This window comes from Falco naumanni, chromosome 9 (assembly GCF_017639655.2).
Source record: "Falco naumanni isolate bFalNau1 chromosome 9, bFalNau1.pat, whole genome shotgun sequence".
NCBI lineage: Eukaryota > Metazoa > Chordata > Aves > Falconiformes > Falconidae > Falco > Falco naumanni.
In genome coordinates, this window is record NC_054062.1 from 20,789,483 (window position 1) to 20,816,426 (window position 26,944).

The window sequence follows — 26,944 nt, forward strand, 5'->3', positions numbered from 1 at the left end:
CCTGTATCCTTCAGAGCGCAACACCACCAATACTTATTCTAGGAAGAGTGATACAGTATTTGTGCTGTTCCTTCTATATTTTCCTGGTTATTCCAATTTCTCTGACTTTGACCTGGCATACGATTACTGGATTTCACAACCCCGGACATTTTGTACTATGAGAGATCTTCCCACCTGGGATGTAATCTATAACTCTGCAGCATAAATGTTTGAAATGAAATAGAGATAAATTCTCTCTCACCTGTGTTTCACAAGCCAGTTGCACATTGAAAATATAGTGGAATGCTTCTTCCAGTGTCTCTCCTAATGCTACCACACCATGGTTTCTCAAGACTAATACCTAGTAAATGAAGACACTAATGTTAAATGGTAGAAACTGGCGCAGTACATGAAAATTGTTTATGAAGGGCGTGAATGAGGTTGAATACCTTGCAACTGGGTCCAAGAACTTTCTGAAGCTGAATTCTCTCTTCCTGTTCATCAAGAGATCCCTGGTAGTTGTAATAAGCAACATCTCCCAGAATCAGAGCTTCCTGTGATATGGGAAGGATGCCACACTTCATAGATGAAACCTGTTTCACGAAAATGAAGTACTGATAACTAGGAAAAAAGTGAAACTCTTAAAACCCACATCTCAACCACCCAAACCTTAGTAGGATATAATTTGTATCTTTGTTAGAAGAGACACAAACTCTCCATAGTGGAAGCTTAGAAACAATACCTTTCTTTAATTCTTCCCTAGTGTAATTTGCAAGGGGGTGACAGAGCTGCTGCTATCCAACCTAGGGACAGATTCATTACAGGAAAAGACAAATTATCCCAACTAAGTTAATTTTATCCATGTTTAATGCTCAGCATAAGCCTTCTTAATGGTTTTTCCTTCTTTCCCACATTTATAACTTCAAAAAGCTAGTATAAAAGAAGTTATTTTTTTTTGTCTGTAGTCAAGGAATGCATACATATGCATTTATATATAAAATAATATAAATGTATCTATTTATCTCATACTATGTTTTTCAAGTCTCCTTATATTTTGATCATTGTTATACAGACAATTTTAAACTTACATGTTAGCCGTGACTTTTTAATAGCGAGGAAAATCCAAATTGAACATAACTACTAATTAAGCCATTAAAATGGAGTTGCATAATGCAAATTATGATGTATACAGCATGTTAGATGGTCTAAGATGCTTTACATGAAGCCCGTGTAAACTATGTAATTTACAGTCTCCCCAGCCTGAGTAATATTGTACCTGAGCATCAGTTTATTCCTATCCATTTCACTGCGGTGGCCCAATTCTCTTTCTCTGGGTATTTGATAACCTCTCACCTTTCTTTACCAGAGTAGAGTCAATTTTAAAAACAAAATTAAAACTGCCACAAGCAGTAATTCAGATTCAGAAGTGTACTCTATGTTCATAAGGTAAATCTGTTTTGCTTTACTCTTCATGCTAGAAAGAAGACTTACAGCTGCTGTTGCAGGGGTATGTATGTGTATTACACATCTGACATCAGGGCGTGTGGAGTAGATGGCCACATGTGGACTGAATCCTGCATTGTCAATACTTAGAGTTGTACTTCCCTGGTCAACTACATCTCCTAGGATGTTTACTTTGACCTGGAAAAGTCAAACAAAGGGACAATATTAAAAAAGTTTGCGACAACTGCCATTACCTGCAAACTACCTTCCCTTTCATATACTTGGTACCAAATTTCCCCACCAGATATTTAGGGCTCAGGGCATGACAAAAAGGAGAGCAGCCGTGAATCTGTGCATCAATAAACGATTGTGCTGTCCAAGCCCTTGATAGCTATTGGAAGTCCAGCCATGGAAGAAGTGAAGATAAGACATGGACACAACATATATTCCTTTTCGGTCTAGCTGACTTTTTCTTCTTTCTAACTTTCACAGATTAATTTTATTAACATGTCCTACATTTTAAATATGAAGAAAATTCAGCCTCTGAGAAATTTCCAATAAGAAAATTAAATGCATAAGGAATTTTCAGTTTCATGGGAACATTAAAATAATAATTTCAGGATCAACAAAAAACAACAGCAGGGTCATATCAGGTCTTGTTCTCAGGTTTCTATTTTGGTTCTGTGATTGCTGGTGTAATGCTATCAGTCTCAGTCTGCTACCCCTTTTCAACTGGAGGTAGTTTCTTTACAGATACATACTGACACAAAGAACATATGGCAGGTTCTGCATCAAAAGATGCATGATTTAGCAGCCACCATTGCCTAAATGCCAATCTGTAACTTCACCCAGCTCCTTTGTTGGGCCTGGGGAAGATTATTCAACTTTATTTCCCCACTTACAAAGGTAAGAGCTGATTCTACTAACACTACTCCTACAGAGTCATTTCGTATGTATTACCATATTGTCAGGTTATAAAAGGTTGCTGTTACACTGAGGCTATTTGATGAGCTTCATCAGACAGGAAAACAAAACGTTGCTGCTCCACATTGAAGCTGAAGACAAAGCAACAGAAAGCAAAGCTAAACCCCAAAAGAACTGCCGAAGACAAAGGATTCTAGTATCTAAATAGTTAATCAGCTTTTCGTTTGGTGGGTAAACATTAAAACAGAAACAGCAGCATGATTATAGTTTAGAAGTCCATTTTAGCAGCCACAAAAGTCTTTTAGAAAACAGGTTGAGCCTTCCTGGTTATTACAGCAGGTGAATCACATACCAAATTAGAAGCTGAAGCTTCAGAAAAGGACAGACCTCTTGGAATGATTAGAATATGGTCATGTTCTTTGCTTACTCTTACCTGCAAAGGAGGAAGAAAATGGATTACTGATCTATTTTTAAATTTATATTATTCCGGGGGAAATTAATTTGAATGAACAGGCAAGGTTCCAAATAAAAATATTTCTTCTCTAAAATACTTACTGTGATATAGGCATTTGGCAAATGTGCCCACCCAAACAAGTCAGCCAATCTGTATAAACTGGCCAACTTGCAACGAGTAAGTTTTTCTCCTTTAACAAATGAGGAAGTATCTATCCCAGGTAGATCGTTGATGGGTGTAATCATTCCATGGCCTGAAAAACAGACAGAAAAAGATGATGGCCAGTCAGACAATTAGATAACTTCTAGCTGTGCCATAATCTTGAAGCAGCGTATTTAAATTGTTAGCATAGCAGTACCTGTAATTATTAGGCTGGGACTAATTATTAGGCTGCACTGCTGGGATTTCAAAGGTCTGAAACCTCTGTTACTTTAAGACAGTAGGAACCATACCCCAAATTTAGGTCTTCATCTCTTTTTCAAACATAAGAGAGGTGAAATAAAGGTTTCCTTTGAAGTACCACTCAGATTTTGAGCTCTCTCTTGACTCACGATCCTATACAGGACTCTGCTTTAAGACATTGGCCACTAATGAAGGATTTTCACACGTTACTTTGAAAATTACAGAACACATTCCTGCTAGACTTCTGACATCGGTATAACTAATTTGAAGAGATGTCTCAGTCTTAGCACTTGAATTTAGTCTTAATGAAGAAACTGGGATTAGTGCAAGAGTTCTCAAATCCTTAGAAGATATCTCTTCACAGAGAAATCACAAAGATCAATTTTTCTTTGATTTGTGATGACACAAATATTCCCATCTCTCCTCCACAAATGCATGACATCCCTTTGAAAGCCTTTGCTTACAGGGAAAGTCACAACCAGAAGAGGTAATAGTTATTTTGGTTTTCAACAAAAAAAAAAGTATGTACTTTGAGATCAGTCACCCTGTTCTCATTCCTGGGCAAACATAGCACAGACAACAGCCGGACCCACAGTCTCACTAACCAACCAGAGACACAGAGATGAGATTATTTGAGCTTTCTGTTGTTCTCTTCCACATCTTTTGTTAAATGAACTCTGAAGCACCATTTTGGGACCAATTCTCAAAAGGCGCTGAATGCTGACAGCTGCCACTGTACTTCAGGCTTGTAAGCTCCCATATGATGTCCACCCACAGAACTTAAATCGACTTTAACGTTTCAGTGCTTCATGACTTGGAAAGAAGAACTTGGGCGTTAACTGAAAGATCCTAGCAACATCTTTATAACTAGAGTGCATACTACAAGCCGTTTTTAACTGTGGGAGCTGTTTGTGTAATGACTCAGTTTGTCAGGCTATTCTGTCCCCTTTTTTCTTTTCTTTTTTTTTTTTTTTTTTTTAAATAACACTTTATATGCAAGAGTAGAAAAATAAACAATCTAAATGGTTATGTATTTCACATCTCAGTTTATGCTCATGTTAAACTGTTAATAACAACAGGGCACAGCATTTTGTTCCCCATCTCAGTTAAACTTTTATTAGCAAATTCTAGAATAACTGAGTGTGAAAACTCCAAACAATTTGGGTATCATTATACAAATCAGAGAATCTGAAAGAAGCCTAAAAAAGAAAGTTAAGGCTACCATCTGTACCACTTCACAGCTGAAGCAAGCTCCGACAGAACTTTTATTCAAAGTGAGAGGAGATCCTAGCATTGCTAAGCCCTGGTGATAATAAAAAAGGAAGAGAAAAAGTGCAATTATATGTTTAATTCACTTACTGAGTGAAGATGAGGAAAAACCTGCAAAAGAGCTTGCTGTAATGTATTCAGCAATCTGCTGTAACGCAAGCAGTCCAGTGGGGTTATTGCCCTTCTTCATTTGTTCTTGAATAAGGCATTCCAGATCTTCTCTAAAAGCCTGTAGAAACATTTGAGAATCATCAAGGAAACCTGGCTTTGATAGAAATAAAATTATTATAGGTGGGGCTGTAGCTTTGCCTGTTATTAATGTTACATGAAACTTCCCCTTAGACCTTGTTTTTAGCTGCTTATAACTTTGCCAAACTTTAACCATCTGATCTAAACTTTGTATGCTAAGTGTTAGCAATTTGGGAGGCGGAAGGAAGGAATTTGATCACAGAGGGTTAACTATTTCCCAGAACAAGGGAAGATAAAATGTATTTTTGTAAATGATAACAAAAACAATTTTTATCAATAATTAAAGAGTTCTCCATATTTTGGAAGAGGTACTTGAAATTTGATCAGGATGTGTTGCTTTTAGTGCTGGATATTATTTAGTTCTGTAATCCCCCTGAAAGTCCATTCAAATTTGATAAAACTATAAACAACTGGAAAACTGGAGCTCATCCATGCTCAAATAGTATCACAGACATGCAAAAACTAGAAGGAATGCCAGGATGTCATCTCCTCTCTATTTCTTTCCTTCTCCCAAAGGGAAAAAAACCTTCCCTTTTCTCCTGTATAAAATGACTGCATGCCCAAGAGGTAAACTCTTGCAGAATATATAATGAAAAAGGTTTTCACATATCAAATTTAATATACTATGCACTGTGGACAAAGCCTGTTTCTTCCAGATGACAGACAGATGAACCACTGCCCACAACAAATGCCTATCCTAGGACTACTTCAGTCCTGACATTTCTAGTAAATTCTGTTCCTTCACACTTTGCTTGTAGGTTATATTTTCTAATTCTCTCATTATTTCTTGGCAGCATCTTCCAGCTTTTTTCTGAACCAGCAGTACGCAAAGCTGCACACAACATGAGCTGAGGTGTATTGCAAATGCTCTTGCTGGTTCATTCTGGAAAGACATTTGGTGTCTTTACCATGCAGCTGACTCCTATTATAACTCCAGGCTATTCGCTGTATGTAATTGTTCCTTTCAGCTTGCCTTCCTTAGCAGAGCACTCGCTCTCAATTAAAAAAGAAAATGGTTCTGTATGGCAAATGTAATTTCTTCACTGAATTTTAATTCAGTCCTCCAAAACACCCACTTAATTGGGTAAAATCCACCAGTCTCATTACGTAGTCTGTTCATCAACAGGGTTTGACTCTAAAAGAGAGAGTGCTGCCAGACTCCCCAAGAACATTCTCAAGACTCTGCTTGACATGGCTTCTTAGTTGGACAGCCAAGCATCCATAACTACACTTTAATTTCCAAGTTTTCAGACACCCATGCTCTTCCTTAGTGTAATTTTGTCAGAGTCGTGTATACCCGAGACATCCCAGACTTCCACAAGTAAAGCCTCTAAAAACTCATGTGGGATGACTACACGGCGATCTATTCCATTGATCTCTCTGCGTAGACCATCCCATGCGCACAGCATCCGCCAAACAGCTGAACAGCCTCTTGCTAGCCTGAAGATACACAGGCAAAATCAGATTTTTCTGTTTAGTGGCTGCTGTAGGTAAAGATCTATGCAGCAGGGGAAAGGAGCGAATGGGGAATAGGAAAGAAGAAACAGGGAACCGAGTGAGGAAAGGAACCTAACTAGGACTGGGAGAAAAGGAGTGGGGGTATGGGAGGTGCATCAGCACTGGGAGCCTGTATGGGAAACAGATGGGAGGTAACTGCCAGAAAGGCAAACAAGGATTTGTGGAAAACAGCAAGTGGTTGGAGAAAACATCCGGACTTTCATCTTTTGTCTATCATTTTGACTGTGAAACCCACTCCCTTCAACCTGATTCTGCTCCAAGGATGGCCATCATCACCGTGACTCCATGTGTCCCAATGGCAATGGGGGTGCCAACCTTAGTGACAAAATAACGAGCGCTGTCCCCAGCCTGGAACCCCAGTGTGGCCGCAGGCCCAGATTGCTGGAAGTCAGTCATGCAGAAGACATTTCTTTGCCCACCTTGTGCACAGACAATAATCTTTAAGCATACCACAGTCATCTTGTCCCCAATGCCTCATTTGGCACACACTGGCCTCTAGTTCTCACTAGAAAATAAATTTAGTATTTTTTCCTCTTCTCATGGCTCAGCAGGTGGCCCTGTGTCTTTTTTGCACGCTACTCATACTCTCTTGAGATGACAATTATGATTTATCTGACAAGATTTTCTCTGGGCAGATAATTACTGTAAATCCAAGTGCTTCACAAGCATTAAGTTACTAATCCCTGAAACCTGCCTTTAAGGTGCAGCAGGGAGGTCAAGCTCAGATACTTCCACCAATTCAGGACATTCATTCAGAGATGCCCAGAGCCCCAGTTGCAGAGCACTGCACAGTAAGCAGCTTCTTACACACTCAGAACACAACTCTCGGTGAAAATTCAAGTGCAGCACTGAGTGTTTACGGCGCTGCGGTACCGCTGGGTAACAAGGGGGATACACAGAAAATTGCAATCTGAAAAAACAGGGAACAGATGATTCAGCATCACCCATCAGCCCGGTTTGAATCCTTGAGGTTGGTCAGTACCTAAATCTGAGCATTTCTCACTACAACCAAAGTGGTTCTGAATGAAATTCAGATGTGCATGATTTATACAATCCCCTATAGAAGACATAAGTGTTTTTCACATAAAAAGCATTTTGGTGATCAAACAGCTCACAGTGCATAAAGAAAGGAGCCAAGGTCCAGCCCTTATGTTCTACCAACCTGCTTCCAAGTTCATCAACAAACTATACTAACAGTTATTTTCAAATTCTGTCATTCCAAGTTATTTGATAACTTCTCAAATATTCCTGAAAGAGGCTCCCTGCAAGAAAGCTCTGGTATTACACACTCTGCAAGGCTGAAATACTCTTTCGCTCTTGTTTACAATATGTATATAAGGAAACTGCATATTTGTAGTCTCCCGGGGGCTATGTGGAAGACAGAATTCACAAAATTCATGGAAGTATTTGCTTGGGAGGAGACTGAGAAGAACAGTTATCTGTATTATATTAAATCACTCTTTCTTTAATTCAACAAGGACTATAAAAAGGATCTGCAAAAACGTTCACAGTAAACTCTTATTAGTCATATTCAGACCTTTTTTTTTTTTAAACCTGTATGAGTAATGTTACTTTTCTAGCAGAAAAAAAGGTAGTGCGATGTATTTCAGGCAATTTTTTGACAAAGATTTTTTTGTTTCTTATCATATTTCTAATTCTGCTTTCTGATCATGCTATTTTCATTCTTCTGAGCTTAGTTTTGCTGTCTGATGTTAACAGTAGTATATTATACACTGCTGAGGCCACTACAAATGAGGATTTACTGTTGTATCAACAATTCTGTCAAACCAAACAAGCAGCTTTACTTAAAAATAATTTTAGAAAAAGCAGAAAATAGGCAAAAGCAGGGGCAAGTAGGACATAGAGAGGTTTGGCACGAGCTGTAAAGCAGAGGTGAGGATAGGGATGAAGAGAATAAAATAAAGTATGCAATTTATCCACGTGTCAGTACACAACAATGTTTTCTAGCAGACTGCAGCCTTCAGTGTCATGCACATGACTCACGCACATTCCTCCATGGATATTTATGAATATTTCAATACCTTTTGTTCACTGCTACAGACCTTTAAAACATGGATCTCTATGTCCTTAGATAACCATCCCACATGTGCCAACACAACCTTCCTCCATTTATGATAATTCCCGATGAGCCCATATGAAGGGCATCACCTTCTTCTGGACAACAATTTACCTTAAATATTAGCCATTAAATGAATAATATTTATTGAAGCTTGCACTGTACAGCACTGATTTCTGTAAAACCACTACTGTGCAGGGCCCAGATTTTGGGTCCAACTCATTCAGCAGCAGGAATCTGCTCCTGAAAACCTAACCGGTTTTGTTTTGCTTTTATTCACCAGCCTGTAATAGATATATGGCATTACACTGCAACTGCCTGCAAACGACCAAGTAAAAGTCATGCTTGAGACACGTTTTCAAAAAGATGACCAACACTCAGCTCTGGCACAAAGCAGATATTTTTCAAGCAGAAAGATCACTAGTAATTTCAGATGTAATATCTGACAAGAAAGTGCTGACAAAGAAAAAACTGTACTGTCAGATGAATGAAAAATGATGTTAATCAGCTGTATGCTCAGCATTGCTCCATAGAGAAATTTTCAGCTCTGGGATTTAAACAGCTTTTTGGGCACACATGGGTTTTGTTTGTTTTAAACCAGCAAAACTTCAGACGTAAGATGAGACAGTAACAGCAGTGACTTTTTACAGTGGTGTACTAAGTCCCAAAGCGAGAAACTCAGCATCTCAAGGCTGCTCAAGCTGTTTGTCAACAGTCACCCTGTCAACAGAGCTGCACCACTTCTGGACTTGGCCAACCTGCCTGTGCCTGCACAGCCAGCAAGGCTGCTGCCTGGGTAACCCACCCAGCCATAGCTGAGCATTGTTTCCTGTTTGCAGAAGCATCCTTCTGCCTTCAGTGAGCTCACCTCTCCAGCCAAGCACCAGTGTTCCACCTTGTTTGTGCTGGAACAGCACTTCAAGCATCCTGCAGGAAGTTTGCATAGAAAATAGCACCTAAGCTACCTAAGTGAATAGCCTGACCTCAGTACGCAGCAGGCTGCAAACTCCCCTTCCACCGCTGCCAGCTGAGGTTGTTCTCTTTGAAACTGCAGTGAGCTGAACTGCACTAAGTAAAGCAGGGGAAAACATGGTTTTACATTTACACCATGAACCAAAGCACCCCCTGCACAGCCAAGCCTGGCAGCTGCTGACTTGGTTGCCCTGAGCTGGCGGTGCGCAGCTGCCCTGCTTCCATCTCACCCACCTTCTGAATGCCACTCCACTACCTTGCACGGATATGAATTTCCCCACAACTCACCAGTAAAAATTTGCAGGGCAGCTCAGCTTGATCCTAAAACAAGCGTTTCTAACACTCCAGACAGCTCTTTTACACAGCCTTACACAGTACTGCAGCTTGCAGAACAGATACCGATTTTCTTGATAGAGTCATTAGTTGCATGATTAGGTCAAGGTTTTTCTAACACCATAAAATTACTTCTCCAGAAATACTTGCAATCATCTTGAAAATACACATCAAACTCAAGCAGTTTAGATGCAAACATCTTTCAGCTTAGACCTGCAAGGGTTCTCTGAAACTCAAGCGTGAAGTTACAAGCCTCAGTTCTGACTCATTCACTTCATTTTTCTTTCAGCAGGACAGCCTAAGTGTGAGCTGACAGCATAAACTGGGGCTTTTAAGAATCAAATCAACATTTGCATGTACCAGTTGACAACCGGTATTTTTCCGTCAACATAAGCAGAAAAAATAGAATAACCAACTTGCTAGAGTAACCTATTTTACATGTATACACATCTATATATAGCACAGAACAAAAACGTTGTTAGAAAATTTTAGTATTAATCTCTTCATCTTGGTAGGCAGCTCTCTGAGGAGGTTAAAAAGTATGCAGGCTCATAGGTATTTTGCCTATCTTTCTATGCTGTTTCTTGTTTATTGTCCATTGATTTCTCCATGTAGTCCTTATCCACTCAAAAGAAGTAGAAATAAGAATAGTAAGAAAAAATTTTCCCTGTAAATAGAGAAAACAATGGTATACAGGTTATCTACCAATATTCTATGCCATTGCAAACCTTCAAGAGGAGAAAGCATGTGCTTGCATCAGGATTAACTGCAGTAAGGTCCAAACAGTTTGGTATGTCAGCCTGCAGGAAAGCTGGTAGAAAAGGTATGTGGGGTCCCTACATGTAAGGCAGCAACAGCACTGCTGTTTGACTAAAAGCAGCAGAATAATACAAGAAAACCCTTCACCCATTTTCACTTTTTCCCATTTTTGATCACAGTTTATGTATCTTAAACGCGTTTTTAAAAACACATCTACACATAAATGTGCCCACAGAGTCTCTAAGCCAAATCACCACCGCTGAAGAAAACTTTTAAAACTTAACTGGTATTTTGTTCTGGAGAGCGAAGAGATGTCAGTTTTAACTCCCGTGCTGCAAACGTAGCTGTGGCTGCTGGCGGAGAGCAAGACCTTCACCAAAACAGCCGATACTGGTTCGTAACAGACTGTTTCAAGACTGGAGTTCAGATACAAACAACCGGTGCACTAAGTGGAAAAGGGTGGAGTCGGCCACAAAAAAACCCGCCAGCGAGTAAAGGCTGGTGGGGAGAAGATAAGTCACAAAAAGCGTTTGTTAACACCACGGGGAAAAAAAACAACCCAGGGTGTGTGTAGGGGGAAGCTTTTGTGTTAAGATAGAAAGAAATGGGCTTAGTAATACATAGGGGGAATTAGGTAAAGTTTTAATAATCTCTTCAGTTGCAGTGAAGCGTGTGGCTATCTGGGCTGGATGCAGTGACTCAATCAGCAGCAAGCAGGTCCCCACACCGAGCTCAGCCTGCGCTGGTTTTTCCGGCTCCTCTAACCTGGTACACACTAGCTTCCCTCCGTGAGCTGGTGTGTTTACTCCTGCGATAAACAGCCTAGAGATACCCTATGATTAAAGCAAAACCTGAAGCACTGAACTCCTTTGCAAAGCCTATCTTCAGCACACCCAGCTCCCCAAGTCCCAGTGCCAGCTGTCGTCCCACCCTCACAAAACTGCTGCCATGAATGGAGGGTCTGTGTCCCTCCCTCATGTTCTTGTGGAATAAAGTCATACTATGCATCTTGCTAGATGTAATATAACTGCTGAAATTTAACCAAATTACAGTTTGTCAGGGGTCTAACAGATTTCCAAGCATAATTAACTTTTTCAGTAAGGGCAGGAGTAGGGAGGGTGGAAGCACATTTGGCGGTGATGCACCAGGACAGATGACAGGCAGAGGTCTTGCAGGGCATTCTGGATGTATGTGCCTCTGCAGCCAGGGATGAAAGTTATCAGTCATGACCTTCCAGGATTTTCCAGGCACTGTTAAAAGAGCGTACTAAACCAAAGGATTATTGAACAGCCAAACCCAACCAACCAAAAGCCTTAAAAAAAAAAAAAGCCTTAAAAATGAATACAGCTAAATCACAGATTCACAGAACGATCAGGGTTGGAAGGGACCTCTGGAGATCATCTAGTCCACACCCCTGCTAAAGCAGGTTCTCCCAGAGCAGGTTGCACAGGGTTGCATCCAGGCAGGTGTTGAATGTCTCCAGAGAAGGAGACCCCACAGCCTCTCTGGGCAGCCTGTGCCAGTGCTCTGTCACCCTCAAGGTAAAGAAGTTCTTCCTCATGTTCAGCTGGAGCTGCCTGTGCTGCAGTTTGTGCCCTTTGCCCCTTGTCCTGTCGCTGGGCACCATTGAAAAGAGCCTGGCCCCGTCCTCTGACACTCGCCCTTAAGATATTTGTAGACATGGGTAAGAGTTCCTCTCCGCCCAGCCCTCCAGCCTGTCCAGATCTTGCTGAATGGCAGCACGGCTGCCTTCTCCCCATTTTGTTTCATCAGCAAACTTGCCAAAAGTACACCTAGTCTGTTCATCCAGGACATTGATAACCGAGTTCACCAGGACTGGACCCAGTGCTGACCCCTGGGGAACACCACTGGCTACAGATCGCCAGCTGGACTCTGCACCGCTGGTCACAACTCTGAGCTCTGCCATTCAGCCAGTTCTCAATCCACCTCACGGTCCTCATCTAGTCCGCACTTCCTGAGTTTACACATGATGTTGTGGGAGACCATGTCAAAAACCTTGCTGATGTCAAGGTAGACAACGTCCACCAGTCTCCCCTTGTCGACACAGCCAGTCGTTCATTCCATCACAGAAGGCTATCAGGTTGGTCAGGCATGATCTCCCCTTGGTATATCCATGCTGACTACTCCTGATAACCTTCTTTTCCTCCACATGCTTTGAGATGACCTACAGCATGAGCTGTTCCATCACCTATCCAGGGATGGAGGGAAGGCTGACCAGCCTGTAGTTTCCTGGGTCCTCCTTCTTACCTTTTGAAGACTGGAGTGACACTGGCTTTCTTTCAGTCCTCAGGCACCTCTCCTGTCCTCCATGACCTTCCAAAGATGATGGAGAGTGGCTTGGCAATAACATCTGCCATCTCCCTCAGCACTCGGGGGTGCATCCCATCGGAGCCCATGGATTTGTGGGTATTAGGTTTGCTTAAGTGATCTCTAACATGAACCTCCTTGACCAAGGGAAAGTCTTCCTTTCTCTAGACTTCTTCTCTTGCCTCCATGGCCTAGTAAACTGGAGGGCCAGCCTTGGCAGTGAAAACTGAAGCAAAGGTGGCATCTAAGTAACTCTGCCTTTTCTGTGTCCTTCGCCACCAGGGCACTCACCTCATTCAAGCAGCAGGCCTGCATTTTCCCTAGTCATCCTTTTCCTGCTAATGTACTTGAAGAAGCCATTCTTGTTGTTCTTGACCTCCCTTGCCAGATTTCATTCCAGTCGGACCTTAGCCTTCCTTGTCACCTCCCTGCATGTTCTGATCCCATCCTTATATTCCTCTGAAGTGACCTGTCTCTTTTTCCACAACCTGTAATTTTCCTTTTTCTGTTTGAAGTTTGCCAGAAGCTCCTTACTCATCCATGCAGGTCTCCTGTCCCCTTGATTTCCTGCTCATGGGGATGCACCTGTCTTGAGCTTGTCCTTTCAGTTATTATGCATTATCTGTACTGCTCTCACCAGACAGATTTGATGCCTTCATTGGACAGAATTTACAAGACTAGTGAATGAAAGAAAAATGGTGGATTTTGTTACAATGTGTTGTATTTTAGATCACCTTATCACTTACCTAGGGAATTAATCCAGATCAGAGTGTTATTCACAATTAATAACTTCAAATACATATAGAATCATAGGAAAGTAATCAGGCAAAGAGGATGGATCTGAATGTTTAATGATCTGAGTAATCTAAAGGACACAGTACCAAAAGTACAACAGAATTTGTAGACACCTGCCAAGACAACAAAACCCCAAACCCAAGCAGTTAACAACCAGCAGAAAGATTAGAAATATGGATGAGGCAGGGGGGCAAGGATTCATTTGAAAACTGTTGGCATTTATATCATGATTTTAACTAAATGGAAAGCACCAATATGGAAATGAGAGGAGTGCAAAGTAACTAATTTTTAATGTAACAAAGTGGGGAAAAACTCACAATTGCTCTTGTGGTGCAGATGGATATGAATTGACCGCGCACTGTCACAGCTATAGAAATGGAAGTTAGGCAATAGGATTTCTTGGTTCCCTCTCAGAAATCTAGTGGATGGCCTTGATTTAAGACACCATTACCCTGAGCATAATTTCCTCCTCACTTAAAATGCTGAACTTGCCCAGGCCACCTGGTCTGCTCCAGGCTCAGCAGGGTATTGTCACGGCTCACAGGGGATCTTTAAGGGACGTTTTGTGGCATGTCTTAAATGACATGCCAAGTTGAGCTTATCTCCCCTGGTGAACGAAATGCTGCACAGTTTGTATGATGAAAGCATGCAATTAAATAAGCTATTGTGACAAGAGGAGAGTCATGACTCCCCAGCAGGAAGATGGCAGAGAAGATCAAAGAAGGAGCTGCAGTGCGAGAGGCCTGCCCAGCAAGGAGGTCCCAGGGGATGTACAAAGTTGTGAGCCCTTTAAGACCAAAGGGTGATGCTCTTGAAAGATCCAAAAGGCTTTTGAACTAGTGGGGAAAGAGCAGCAGAAGCTGAAACATGGGAGGAACTGAAAGGACTTTGATATTTTAGAGAAAATAAATTGCCCCAAAAGTGAGTGGTGTTGCAAAGATACGGGATGTTCACTTGATACAAAATGAAGCAAGCTAGACAACTGCAGAAATTGGGGGAAAAAATAAATCAAACCATCCTTCATCCCTGTCCTGATGGTTTGAAAATAACACAGCCATGAAAAAAAAAATCATCATCAAGTGTGGGTGGGTTTGCTTGTTATTGAGGAGAAAATCCTGTCTGCTAAGGCAGACCTCTGAATAGACAAGTTGCTAAGCTGGACTGTTATCTCCCCACTTTTTTGGGCAAGACCAGCTAGCATGGGTAGGCAGGGGTGTGTGTACATGTACAAGGAAGGAAGGGAGGCACAGGGGAGAAGTACATTTTTAACCTCAGCACAAAAAGAACTGATTTTGCAATCGGGATGGCTAAACCTGAACCAATGCCCTCATGTTATAGTAGTGCCAAGTAGAATTGCCCTGAACACCCTGCAGAACCATGAAGGATTGGTAGATGCTCTCTATATACAACATGAAATTAAAGCAAAGCATGATGAGATCCTGCCAGCAAAGTGCTCAACTTAAAACCAAACAAGCTCCAAGTAACCATGTTTCATATGTAAAAATAGCAAGTTCACATTCAATGGGTCTCGACAAGCCACACAAAACTTTCACTGGTAAATTCAAAACATAAACTGGGCATTTAAATTCCAATAACCAAGGATTTTTATGTTTATATATTTCAACTGTTCAACTTATAGTTAATACACAAATTTGAGTACTCCAACTTTTTCTTACATCAATAAAAATAATAAAATATATCTCATATAACAGTATATCTTATGTATAAGAGCGCGTCCTCTCCCATTTCCACCCTGACCTGTGGCTCTTCTTCAAATACAGTGATGTAAAGTGGATGTAAGGCACTCCTCAGTGCAGTTTAAGGAGTGATCCTAATTTCCTGTTGGGTTACACACACTGTCCTGTTAGCTAAAGACTGTAGTTAGTTTTCCTGCTGGTTAGACAATTCTTTCACATGGTCTCACTTCACTGGAAGCAGCATGCCACTGCTGCCTGCCCACAGAAACACCTGACGCCTTCCGTGGCCTCTCTGGGAGGGCTGCAGGGCATTTCTCCCTTTGGTAAGTTCACAGAGCTCCTCAATGCTGAACTGAGACTGTTCAGTCTTCACACAGCATAACTATGCAACCATTGCTTCCAGCCCCCCCAGTGTTTTTGAAGCTTCCAGTTGCCATGGTGAAAGCACCAGAGAAATGCCAGAAGGAAATGAAGGCCAGGAGTACTTGTATACCATAACTGAAATAAGGGGTTTGATGATACAGCAAACAAATGTTTACTCTTTGAAAGAGGTACTTACCCTGTGTTAGCAAACAATATATGACTGTTTAGCACATAAAAAGAAAAAACTTTTTAATTTCAAAGTTGGAAAATCTAAAAAAAACCCCCATCTTTTCAAATTTCGGATATATTATAGGTCAATTATCTCAGACCCGATGTAAAGCAATAAAATTAGTCCACTTCACAGATGTAGTATTTTTTCTTTAAAAATAACGACACAGCACCCAAACCTTCTGAACTTGCAGAAAGTACTGTAATAAACTCAAATGGCTTTATCTCAAAGATTGGCCAGCAGTACCTCTGGATGCTATCGGTCTGTTCAGACCCAGCTGACATTAATTTCTTTCCACCTTTCTAACAGACATAGAACAACAAACACGTGGGTTCTCTCAGATTCTCCAGGCCATCAGATGCTCATGGGTTACATGCAGGATTCAGCAAACATAGAATTCACAGATAATGCCAGGACATTCTTTGTGGGCAGCAGTCATAAAATGTCTGTAATTTGTTTAAGATTTATTATGAACAGACTCTTAAGACATTAGCAAACATCAGAGATAATGGGAATAGCTTTTCGGTAGCTTTTAAATTATTTAATTTGGGAAAGGGAAATTGCACATCAGAGACAAGTAGTCAGACTGCACATCAATATGTGCATCAAACAGTACATCAGAGAGATTCAGCAGTTTGATGTCTGGAGATGTCTGGTCAGGGCTGTAGCCCTTACAGTAACATGCACTGTGCAAAATACACCACTGATCCTGAAATGTATTCTCTAATTTATTTTCTTGCTAAAGGACTTAGATTTTCCTACTTGAAAGAAAGAAAAAAGCTTGTTAATAAAACAGATGGAATCAGTATCTATGTTTCCTAGTATATGACAGTGATTAACCCTTTAGTTTTACACCATAACCTTTTGCTTGGAGAAAGTGCATGTTCAAACCAGCTCACCTCAAGTCCATACATGCTAGTGCATTTTTAAGAAAGGTATTATCCTTCCTACATTCACCTCACATTTAATAATACTTGCTAGAAGATGACTCAATAGCTGTTTCTCTGATCTGAATGTATATATCAAGACTGGGTAAAGATATGAATGCATGTACCTAAGACTGGGTGAAGATTTACCAGCAAGCAAGCTCTTCTTTAAAATGTGTCTGATAACCTCTCTTCCTCTTCTTCTAAACACCTTCAAACTATTTCTTCCTTGTCGACTGGAATAAACCAGAGAAGCAACAAAGCTCTATGCAAACTTCTAATATGTAATTCTGCAGCTATAGAACAAAAACATTACACACAATTCTCTTTAATTCAATCCTGAACCTGTGTTACGCAGACTGGTAACAGGAAAAATGCTTTCCAGCCCTTTTGCGACAAATATTGTATTCAGGAGGAGACAAGGTAATTGTTTTCAGTCCTGACTCTCAAAACATTATGGCACATCGCAGCTGGAACCTGGAAGAAATAATGCAGTTTCTATCCCCAAATCAGTTATGAAATTTGCTTGATGGACATTCAGTTATAGATACTGTATTAAAACTGTTTTTATTTCCTCACTTGAGAAATCATAACAGGGTTCCTGTGAATTTTTTACATCAAGAGACAATAAAAAGAGATACTTGAGGGGAAATAGTAGCTCAGACAACTCCCCTTTGTGCCTGATCGCACACTCGGCTCCCATGTTGTCGTTTCTCCCTGGCAGATGCTGAGAGCCGAGCAGGCGGCAGGTCCTGGCTTATTTGGACAACTGTTCCCTTACACAACAAAAACTTGCAACTTATTGGCAGCTCCAAACAGTCACTTTCCAAAAAGTGCTGGGCTCAGCTTCTCTTGTGGCAGGACACTAACAACAGCCCGGCAGCGCTTTGTCCCCCAACCTTCTGTTAAAGCAGTTACCCAGACTCAGGGGTTGCCCCTCTTCATCCCTCTTCCTAACATCTGCACTGCAGTGATACTGCATTTATTAAAAAAACCACAGAGGCTGTAGCAAAGGGAAATTCATTACATTTTGCAGACTTGGCAAAAGGTCCCCCAAAACATTAAGCAAATAGTTACACTCATCAGATTCAATACCGCCATTGAAAGGACCAAGAAAATAACACATGTACAAGCCCAAACAAGAGCTCTCTAATTTATTTTTCTCTGTTAGGCTAAAGATCTGGTCTGTGCTGTGAGTCCTGGCTATTCATAACGTGAATATTTTAACAGGAAGAAGCAGATTCTGATCACATTTTATAATTGAGTGTTTAACATAAAATTATCGTGATTAAAGCATTATGCAATACCTCCCTTAAGAGTATTTTCTTTATAAAAGAGCTTGGCTGCAAAACCAAACTTGCACAAATTGACTTGAAAGTAATAAATTCCTTAGTCAACAGGTTCACATTATACTCAGAGCAACACACAGATCCAAGAGGCACTCCACGATAACACTTTAGCAAACAATCCTGTTATTCATGGATGACTATAATAGGGTGATTACTAGCAGCTGTTTGCAATCTCATTACATATGGAAAAGCTTCAAAAAAAATTACAGAAGCACCCCAACTTACAGAGGAACTGGAGAGAGAAGGATCTGTAAAGCTGCTTAACCCCTTCCCAGTCCCGCTATCCTTATTACATTATATTCCAACATCCTTAAAGCATCACCTCCACCATCCTTACTCACTCCCCATGGCTTCAAAATACTCAAGACAACAGTATAACTTTCCAATGTATTAATCAGGTTAAACCAAAAGAATGCATATATTAAAATATAACTTAAAACTGATGTCAGTGTGGTTCAATAGATTTAATAGTTTTATATGTAGCCTACACAAGTAGTGAACTTATGAGTAGACGAGTGCTAATATGGCCAAGTACGGGTATGATTGCTTCCAAGGACATGAAAAGAACATAGCCTAGCCTTTAAACAAACTTAACCCAATTATAAATGTTAATTAAAGCATTCCTGATGCAAATGATAGGTTAATATTCAAACTCAGAAAGCAGAACTCTGAGTATTGCCCTAATTTGTTCTTACTTGACCAGTGACTCCTTCACTCTCTTCCCTACCCCTTATGTTTTAACTAAGTACCCTGCAGCCAGCCAGATCTTCTTGCAATACTGCAGTGAAGCTTAAGAATATAAAAGCATCAGGAGAAAAAACTAACAAAATAAAGGCTGCTTGTTTACAGACAAAACACCATGCAAACAAAATGTTGGATAATCTGTTTAGTGATTCTTCTCAGAAGATGGTCCAGAGATATTCTAACTAGGTGTAACATGTATTTCTAAGTCTCAAAAAGTTAATCAGGAATCTCAGAAAATAATATTCTTTCATTCTCATCCCCCCCTTAACCCCACTCACAGGGCTCTGCAGTATCTGAGTGACCCTCTTCCTTTGCTCCATCATATTGAAGTCCTGTCTCAGGTCAGGAGACATGTTTCTCTCCCGGATATACTCTGGGTCATTCTCATTGATGCGATCAAAGTACCGCTCTTTGTGAGGCATTGTGGCCGGGGGAGGAGTAGTGATCACCACCTGACTGGCATCAGTACTCATGCTTCAACACCGCGGATGGTAGGCTTCACCTGAAACAAGAAGAGGGAAGAATGATTAACAATTAAAAGGAGGGTGTTGAATATAACTTCCAAGTCTGGACACAAATAATGTTCTTTTTCATCCCTGCTGAACAACATCTAAAATGCAAAGAGAACAAGTGAATAATTATCATAATCAGAGGACTAAGAAAAAATTCTAGAAAAGTGTTTAAAAAACAGTAATGAATTCTCTAATCACGCATAACCATTTCTATTCAAGTTCAAATAAAAACCCAACAGCATACAATTAAGAAATATGACATCAGAAATGACCTACAATATTTTGTGACAAGCTTTCTTGTACCATTTCTCATTGCACGCATCATCCCCCCCCCCCCCGGTTTTTATAGCCCTCCTTCCTGACATGTTAAAGCAAACACACCCCAGAAGATGGGGCCTCTGTTTAACATCTGTTCAGACCTCATCTCCCAACTTGAACGATGACATTCCTCAATTATAGCATTTCCAAAGCATCTTATAACCCCAGCTTAAAGACAAGACACCAAGCCGCTCAAAGATTGCCAAGGGATCTCTGCAGAGAGCTGGCTGGTGTCTGCGCTTTCAGGAGACACTCAGAGAAATCAAGTGGACTACAGAAAAGGTTGTATGTTGGGCTGCACAGGACTGGGGCTGCATCCGTGGCAAACAGCTGAGTTTTAGCTTTTCTCCTCTTGTGTGCAGTTGTATGCAAAGATTCTCACTGAAGCTCATTACACTAGGAGGGAAAAAAAACAAACCACCACCCTAAAAACCTCTTTCATGTCTTGGTCCAAAGCTACGCTTAAAATCTCATTAAAAAACCTGATAAGCATTTGTAAACACAAACAGAACTGGATCAAAAGCAAAAAAGCAGGCACCTGAATTTTCATGTAAAGAATCAGGCTCAGAAGCACACTTAAACACCATTCCTCAAGTGGGTACTGAAGAAGGATGTTTTCTCAGGTTTGAGGAACAAAGCGAAGCAAGATTTTTAGGAAGAGATAGTGTTATGCAAATATGTTTTAACATGCAAATATCTACATTCAATAATATATTTAATAGAAAAATATTTGCATGCAAATGTATTTGGCATGTAAATAATTCACATCTTCGGAGGAAAAAAAGCCAAACATGAAGGAATGAGAACTGTCGAGCATTATTAAAACAGCCTGGTTTGACATTATGGTATCAGTGGTATGTGTTCTGTGGCACAGTTCACCCATCCCTCATTTGGGTCAGCGCAGCTACTGTTTGGGGCATTCTGTGAACAGTGATGTGGAGCATCTGAACTCCTCCAACTATATCCTCACGTATTTGCCGGATGAAACATCTGGAAGCCCTGTTAAAACCAGCTGCAGCAGCCCAAGCAGCCAAAACCCTCATCCTGCCTGTGACAAGTCCTTCTGGTCCTTGTGCTGCACCTCTACTGCGCAGCCACACCATGAACCAGGCTGGCAGGAGGATGCAAATTGGTTTTCTGCCAATTTCCCACGCTGACACCCAAACAGCTTTGCTGGCACACTGTGAGGGAGGGCACAAGGATGAAATCCTGGGGCACTGCATCCCTGCCACCAAATATGAAACCCCAGGCAGAAAACAAGACAGATACCACTTACAGAGCTGGGAAAGCATTAGCAGGTAAGGTACAAGAAAACCATGTCTATGATTTTCTTGTATGTTACAGATTATGAGAAGATTTGGGACTGAGATGAAATACAGCTAACACCCTTCTAAAAGACAATCACTACAGGTTGTAATTCTTTTTGTCCTTTACACTTTTTTTTTTTTTTTTTTTTTTGAGGAATGAAACGCCATCCAGGAGGGAACATTACCCAGGAGCACATACAGAGCTTCCAGGAGGTACCTGGTGAGCTGGACAAACACACCACATTCTGGCATGTTTAATTTGCATCCTGGAGATAAGCTCCGTGAACTCTGATGGTATGGAGGCTGGGGAAGTGTACCAGTGAGTTTTGCATTTGCTGCTTGGGTGCAGTAGGCGTTCATTTAGCATTAGCAAATGACTGACCACCGGGGGAAGCCTGCTACGTGTGAACAATTTGGGGATGCTGAGGGGAAGACAAGGGGCTTGCTTCAAGGAAGTGAGGGTTTGGGAAAAATCTAGTAGGAGTATAACAGGAGCTTTAGCTTATCTAAAGAATGAACTATTGTCTTTTCCAGCTGGGAGCACTGAAGCAGAAGAATAAACTTCTTGGGGCAGTGTTTGGAGATATGATCACAGCTCAGCTTTCCTCTGGTCAGGTTAGAAGAGATACCCTTATAAATGTAACCATGTATTATGTCCATTCCCCCCACCCCAAAAAATGCAGGTTTTAAGAAACAAAAGAAAAAAGCATCATGAGAAGACACAAGACCATGAGCTCATTGTTTCACTCTCCAAATGCCACAAGGTATGAAAAGCCTGAGACGACACCTCTAAACCTACACCGTTCTCCATCTGTATCATGGTAAATACTTCCATCTGAGTCAGAACAGACACTTCCAGCACCTGCTGGTAACTGAAAGCAGTCTAGAAATGCAGATGGCAAGAACCTTGCTTGAATTGGCAACCAGCTGTGACTCCTCTCTTCAGTTGCTTCTTCCCAGGAGTTGCCTTATTCAACTGTTTTTCCTAAAATGCTCCTGAATCCTGTTAACCCCAAGTGGCACACTTAACTGCTGATCCACTTGGTTGGTTCAACCAACTACATGCATGTCTGAACTTCAAAAACCTTTTATTGTTATTATTATAGGTTTACAGGACACAATTAGTTCAAGTCTGTTACTTTAGAATTAATTCTTACAGTGACAGAAAAACCCATTCATCTGTAAAGAGAAACAAATGTGGCTGGCAATACCCAAAATCCACAAAAGAGATTTTTCTAATTGCTTTGGACTTCATTTTTTCCTTTTTCCTTTCAGAGTGGTTTGTTACCTCTAGCCATTAAGATTACAACATTGAAGTCCTTATACTATAAAAATCCTCTCCGTTACTGAACATAATATGGGTATTGGGTCTAGTTGTTCCTATTAGGTCTGGTTCAATGCCTGCTCTGTTGGGCCCAGGCTGACTCTCATATAACCCCTACTGTTTGGCTGGAAAATTTTCAAACAAATCAGCCATTCTTTTATAATTTATCTGCATCTTGCACTGTTTTTTGGTGTGGTGGTGTTTGGTTTTTTTGTTTTGTGTGGTTTGTTCCCCCACCCACCCCCCTGAGAACATTTGTTAAAAATGTGCTCAGCTTTTGGGGATCTGAAAATCTGTACCTCCTTCTCAGCACAGGACTGGTAATGACATAGATGTAAGCATTTACAGAAAATCCAGATCTCAAAATCTATGAATTGTGATAAAGGACTCTCTCCCTCCCTCCCCTTTTTTTGGTGAGATTCTTTTGCCTAGAAGAAAAATCAGCTTTGCTGCAAGGCAACTTTTGACTTCCACCCCTTCCGAAAATGATGTTCATGAATTATACAAAGTGAGCTACCATCTTCCTGAGTGGTACTAGCTAATGCTTCTTAGGCACGCTATACTGCATAAGTGATTTCAGAGACTGAAGTACAGGTGGAAGTGAGAGACTGTAAGCCCCTATAGCAACTAGACACTATATCTAGACTGGTCAGAAAGGATAAATATACACAGAGAAATCAAATCTAAACTAGGATCTGATTTTGTCCTGATAAGAGCCATCACTCTTGCTCAGCTGAGACACACGTTTTAGCTCACATTTTGGCCTAGCATGCATATGCTGTTAGACCAAAAAGAGATTCAAAGTATGCAGAAGAGCAGTTTTCCCACCTATGGTTCAACTACTCCAATGTGGGGCAAAAGAAACTAAGAAGAGCAAGTCAGCACATAGAAGCTTTTCTTGTACAGAATCGCTATCTCTGCTGAAAATACTTTTAGGGACCTGTGAAACAAAGAGACTTTGTTACAGGGTAATTGCTTCCCCCTGTCTAGTTATGCCCTCCTGGTTCATGACGAACCGAACTCTGAAACTGCTACATAAGAAAACAGGTTGTGTCCTTCCATGCTTTGGTATCTTATACAGCTGATGGGTTTGGCCTCCCTATTCTGTTCTGTACTTTATACCCTTAAGTGGGCTACAGCGGTTAAGTGGAACATTCTGCCTCTGTCAGGAGTCTGTGCATCTCTCTACTTAAAAATAAGCTTTATTTAACAAAAGCTTCCAATTTATTCCAGGAACTTGGAACTGTTAATTTTAGGCTGCAACTTTAAGTCCTGAGCATCCCCATTTGACATTTTGTAAAGTCTAAGTACCACGCTGTGCTGCTTTTGTTGGAATAACTGTTTTCAATGTCAAATCACAAAAGCAGCTCAAAAATAATAATGAGGTCAGAGAAACAAGGAGTACTGAAGGAAAAAAAAAAAGCACAAGAGACCAAATGCAAGAAAAATTTATCTTGCCAAAGAACACACTAGAAGGCACTGACTTGATATATCTTTTGTAACGTACAGACTGTATATAAAATAAATATCACCATAAGAGAAAGACAGAGCAACAGAAAAGGGGTCAAATCATTAGATCACCTATCAACAAAGCATTAACCTACCTTTTATGCTGATTTTTTTTATGGCTGGTTTCAGACATCCCCTTTTTCTCTATGCAGTACAATCCATCTGTTTGAGAGTTTCCAGCACTGCAAATCAGCAGTGTGTGTGCCGCATCATTAACCAGTATGCCTGATTTCAGGTCTGAGCGCTCGAGCTAGACTATACCACATCTGAGCATTTCTTTTTTAAGGAACACATTGTGTTATTCTGCTTTTGCTATTTCTCGCCTGGTTGTTTTTAAGGAACAGTCTGCTCTTTCTTCCCCCCTCCAGTATCTTGTCTGCCAGGAGACTTGTTGGAAGCAAACTGGGTGTCTCTTGATCTCTGTTCCAGCCTCCCTATGAAACAGGCAGGTTCCTGTCTGAATCAAAGACTTGGCTTTAGCCAACATGTCAGCTACATAAGTTAGCTGGCAGAAAGAAACACGCTTAAGGAATATGAGGAAATGGTTAAGAGGGACAGAAAAATACGTAGCAGAATATAGACTGAGACACGGTCACCATTGCTATCTTCTGGCATTAGAAAGTCAACTGTTCACCCTCTCTCCTACACATTTAGAGATGCCGTGCAACTGAGCAATTGCATCTGTTCTAGGGAAAAAAATATATTTGGGTAAACACCTCAAAATTAAATTAATTTTTAAATTCTCCTGATCAGGACATCAAATACTATAAATATCTGACAACATGTTGACAGATTTTTATTTTTTTTTTAAACATTACAACAGGTTTGGGTTTCATTTATCTGTCTCACACACTGATAAGATGAGCAAGATGCATGTTCAGACATTAGCATTTTCTAAACGCAATTTGTGGAACTGAAAATACTTCTGCTACACTAGATAGGTAGCATTTCTTCAATGTTACATTGACTGATTTTACAAATACACAGTGATTCTGTACACTAGCACTCATGTTAGCCTGTTAAACCAGGACCTTACATTGACACAAGGCAGTATTTGCATTAAAAAATAAAGTAGTTGCACCTTCTCCCAGCCTTCCCAGCTTTCTCCCGGTCTTACCTCTTCAGATTCATACCAGCAGATGTTTGTAAGGTGAGATGGTGGAATGGGTAGGATAAACTACTCTTTGGCTGGTTTTAAGTTCTTTTTTGGTTTTGGTTTATTTTGTTTGGGGTTTTTTTGTTTTGTTGTGGTTTTGTTTCTAACTTTGGTGGTTTTTTTAAATGAATTTATTTTCAGCTGTGTCAGTTCCCCCAGCCAGTTAACTGCGTATCAACACAAATGTTTGTTCTGAAACAAAGACAATGATGATACGGGGGTGTCTAATACAGCTTCTTCCAGGAGCAGTGCAGCCATAAACAATTTGTCATACTACAGCCCAAACTGGTTACAAATCAAATATTCTAATCCAGCATGGCATATTCAATTTAAGTCCTTCTGCTTTTAAATAGAGTAAGCTAATAAAATAATCATCATATCCTTTCAGACACCACATGAAAGAGACTATGTGGCAGTAGAGTATTTTCTCCTAAGAAATAAGAACTTGAGTATATCTGAATCTTAGTTTTGTGTTTCTGTGTTAAATCTAAAGAATTATTTTTGCGCAATTATAGTCAACATAAATATTCAAGCTGCGCAACTCACGCTTTACTCAGTGTAAAATGGAACTGAGCCAGCTATTCTTTGCTGTCAGAAAGTGAGGTAACATAGGAGGTTGCAGATAGCCACCCAGAATAGGAGGGCTATACCTTTAACTGAAGATGTAACATTTTTTTCCTCTGTTAAGGCAAGCTCCTTATAATGCGCCCAGCCTGTAGCAGGTGTAGTCTGCACCTCCACATTTGCAGGCCAGCCTGCCAACATTTTGCAGCACAAGCAGTGGGGGGAAAAAAACCTCAAGCCTAGAACGATGGTTTGATGCATCCAATATGCTCTACCACATGGCCATAAATGCTATTTGCATGTGTTAAGTCTCATAAATGAGCTTGTATGCTTAACCCTCTAGACCCAAACTACTTTAATCATTCACACTTTGGTATTCCTCACTGCAGCGTGACAGTTTTTAAATGATTGAGAGAACCCTTGATGAGCAAGTTATCCAGTTACCCTTTTCTGAGTGACAGTGTGATAAAAGACAAAACCAGACGCAAAAGGACAACCTCTAAAGTTCAGAGACAAGGCCCATCTTGCCCAGTATTGAACCCCCTGTGCTGAGGAGAGGCTGTACATAACTGGGCTCTTTCCATTGCTGTCCTTTGAGCAGTCAGCTGCATAGGGGCTTCCTTGCTTCACTCCATAAAATGATATTTTCTTGTTTTACAAGCAAATTGTTACAGTTGTGCACAGAATAAGAACATTTTGAGATTATGCTGTTACTTACACAAAACATTCAGGTCAGAACAAACCCAGTCAACACAAACTGGTTACAGAGAAGTAACAGAGGAGGAATTCAGAGTTTGATGGTGAAATGATGCACCCAAGTATTCCTTCATCACACCAGGAAGGGGCTGGCTGCACCACGAGAAAGCACTGAAATCTCAAAGTGGTGAAGGAAGATTCATATCATATGTATTATTCATTATGAATCCTCTTTTACTGCTGGACACAGTTTGCCACACCAATTATTTGTAACAGTATGACACAAGCAAATAAGAACTATTAATTTGCAACTTTAAAGAGACACAATAGACTGTACCACTTAAACCTCGCTTTAAGAGAGGGAGGTCAGTCACCCACATATATCATGCAGGTTTGTTTTTTCCCTTTCCCTAACCTTGTTCCTTTAAAAAAAAAAAATATTTCTCTTTTCCTCCTTTTATTTATTCATTATTTTTAATAACTACTTGGTTTACAGCTTCTTACCAAAACAGTTTTTACCAGAAACTCTGTATAAAACTGAGTTATATTTTGCTCATAGGTAAGTTTTATTTACATATGGAAGCATATGCGTATATTTTGAAACAACATTAAATTGCACTTTGGACTGCTGATAGTTGGCATGTCTGCTTGGGTACACAGGGTAACTGGTCCTATGAAACAGTGTGGAATCCACTGAAAGACACTATTTCTAAGGCAATTTTAAAAAATCACCTCCTTAAATAGAGTG

General features: G+C 40.5%; 1 protein-coding gene across 6 annotated transcripts in view; it reads right to left on the minus strand.

Moving 5' to 3' along the window:
• Positions 1–26,944, minus strand: part of ADD3 (adducin 3) — a 103,824-nt gene that overhangs the window by 10,293 nt on the left and 66,587 nt on the right. For 4 of the 6 annotated variants that reach the window (XM_040605656.1, XM_040605658.1, XM_040605654.1 and 1 more), the window contains 7 exons: positions 19,089–19,312; positions 4,562–4,700; positions 2,902–3,053; positions 2,699–2,779; positions 1,471–1,620; positions 429–572; positions 242–340 (listed from right to left, as the gene is read on the minus strand). In XM_040605656.1, the coding sequence (XP_040461590.1) occupies positions 242–340; positions 429–572; positions 1,471–1,620; positions 2,699–2,779; positions 2,902–3,053; positions 4,562–4,700; positions 19,089–19,283 (960 nt within the window). In that variant the 5' untranslated portion in view covers positions 19,284–19,312. Of the gene's footprint in view, positions 1–241; positions 341–428; positions 573–1,470; positions 1,621–2,698; positions 2,780–2,901; positions 3,054–4,561; positions 4,701–10,662; positions 10,803–19,088; positions 19,313–23,875; positions 24,124–26,944 lie in introns of those variants that run through there. The other 2 variants (XM_040605655.1, XM_040605659.1) reach the window with 2 other exon arrangements.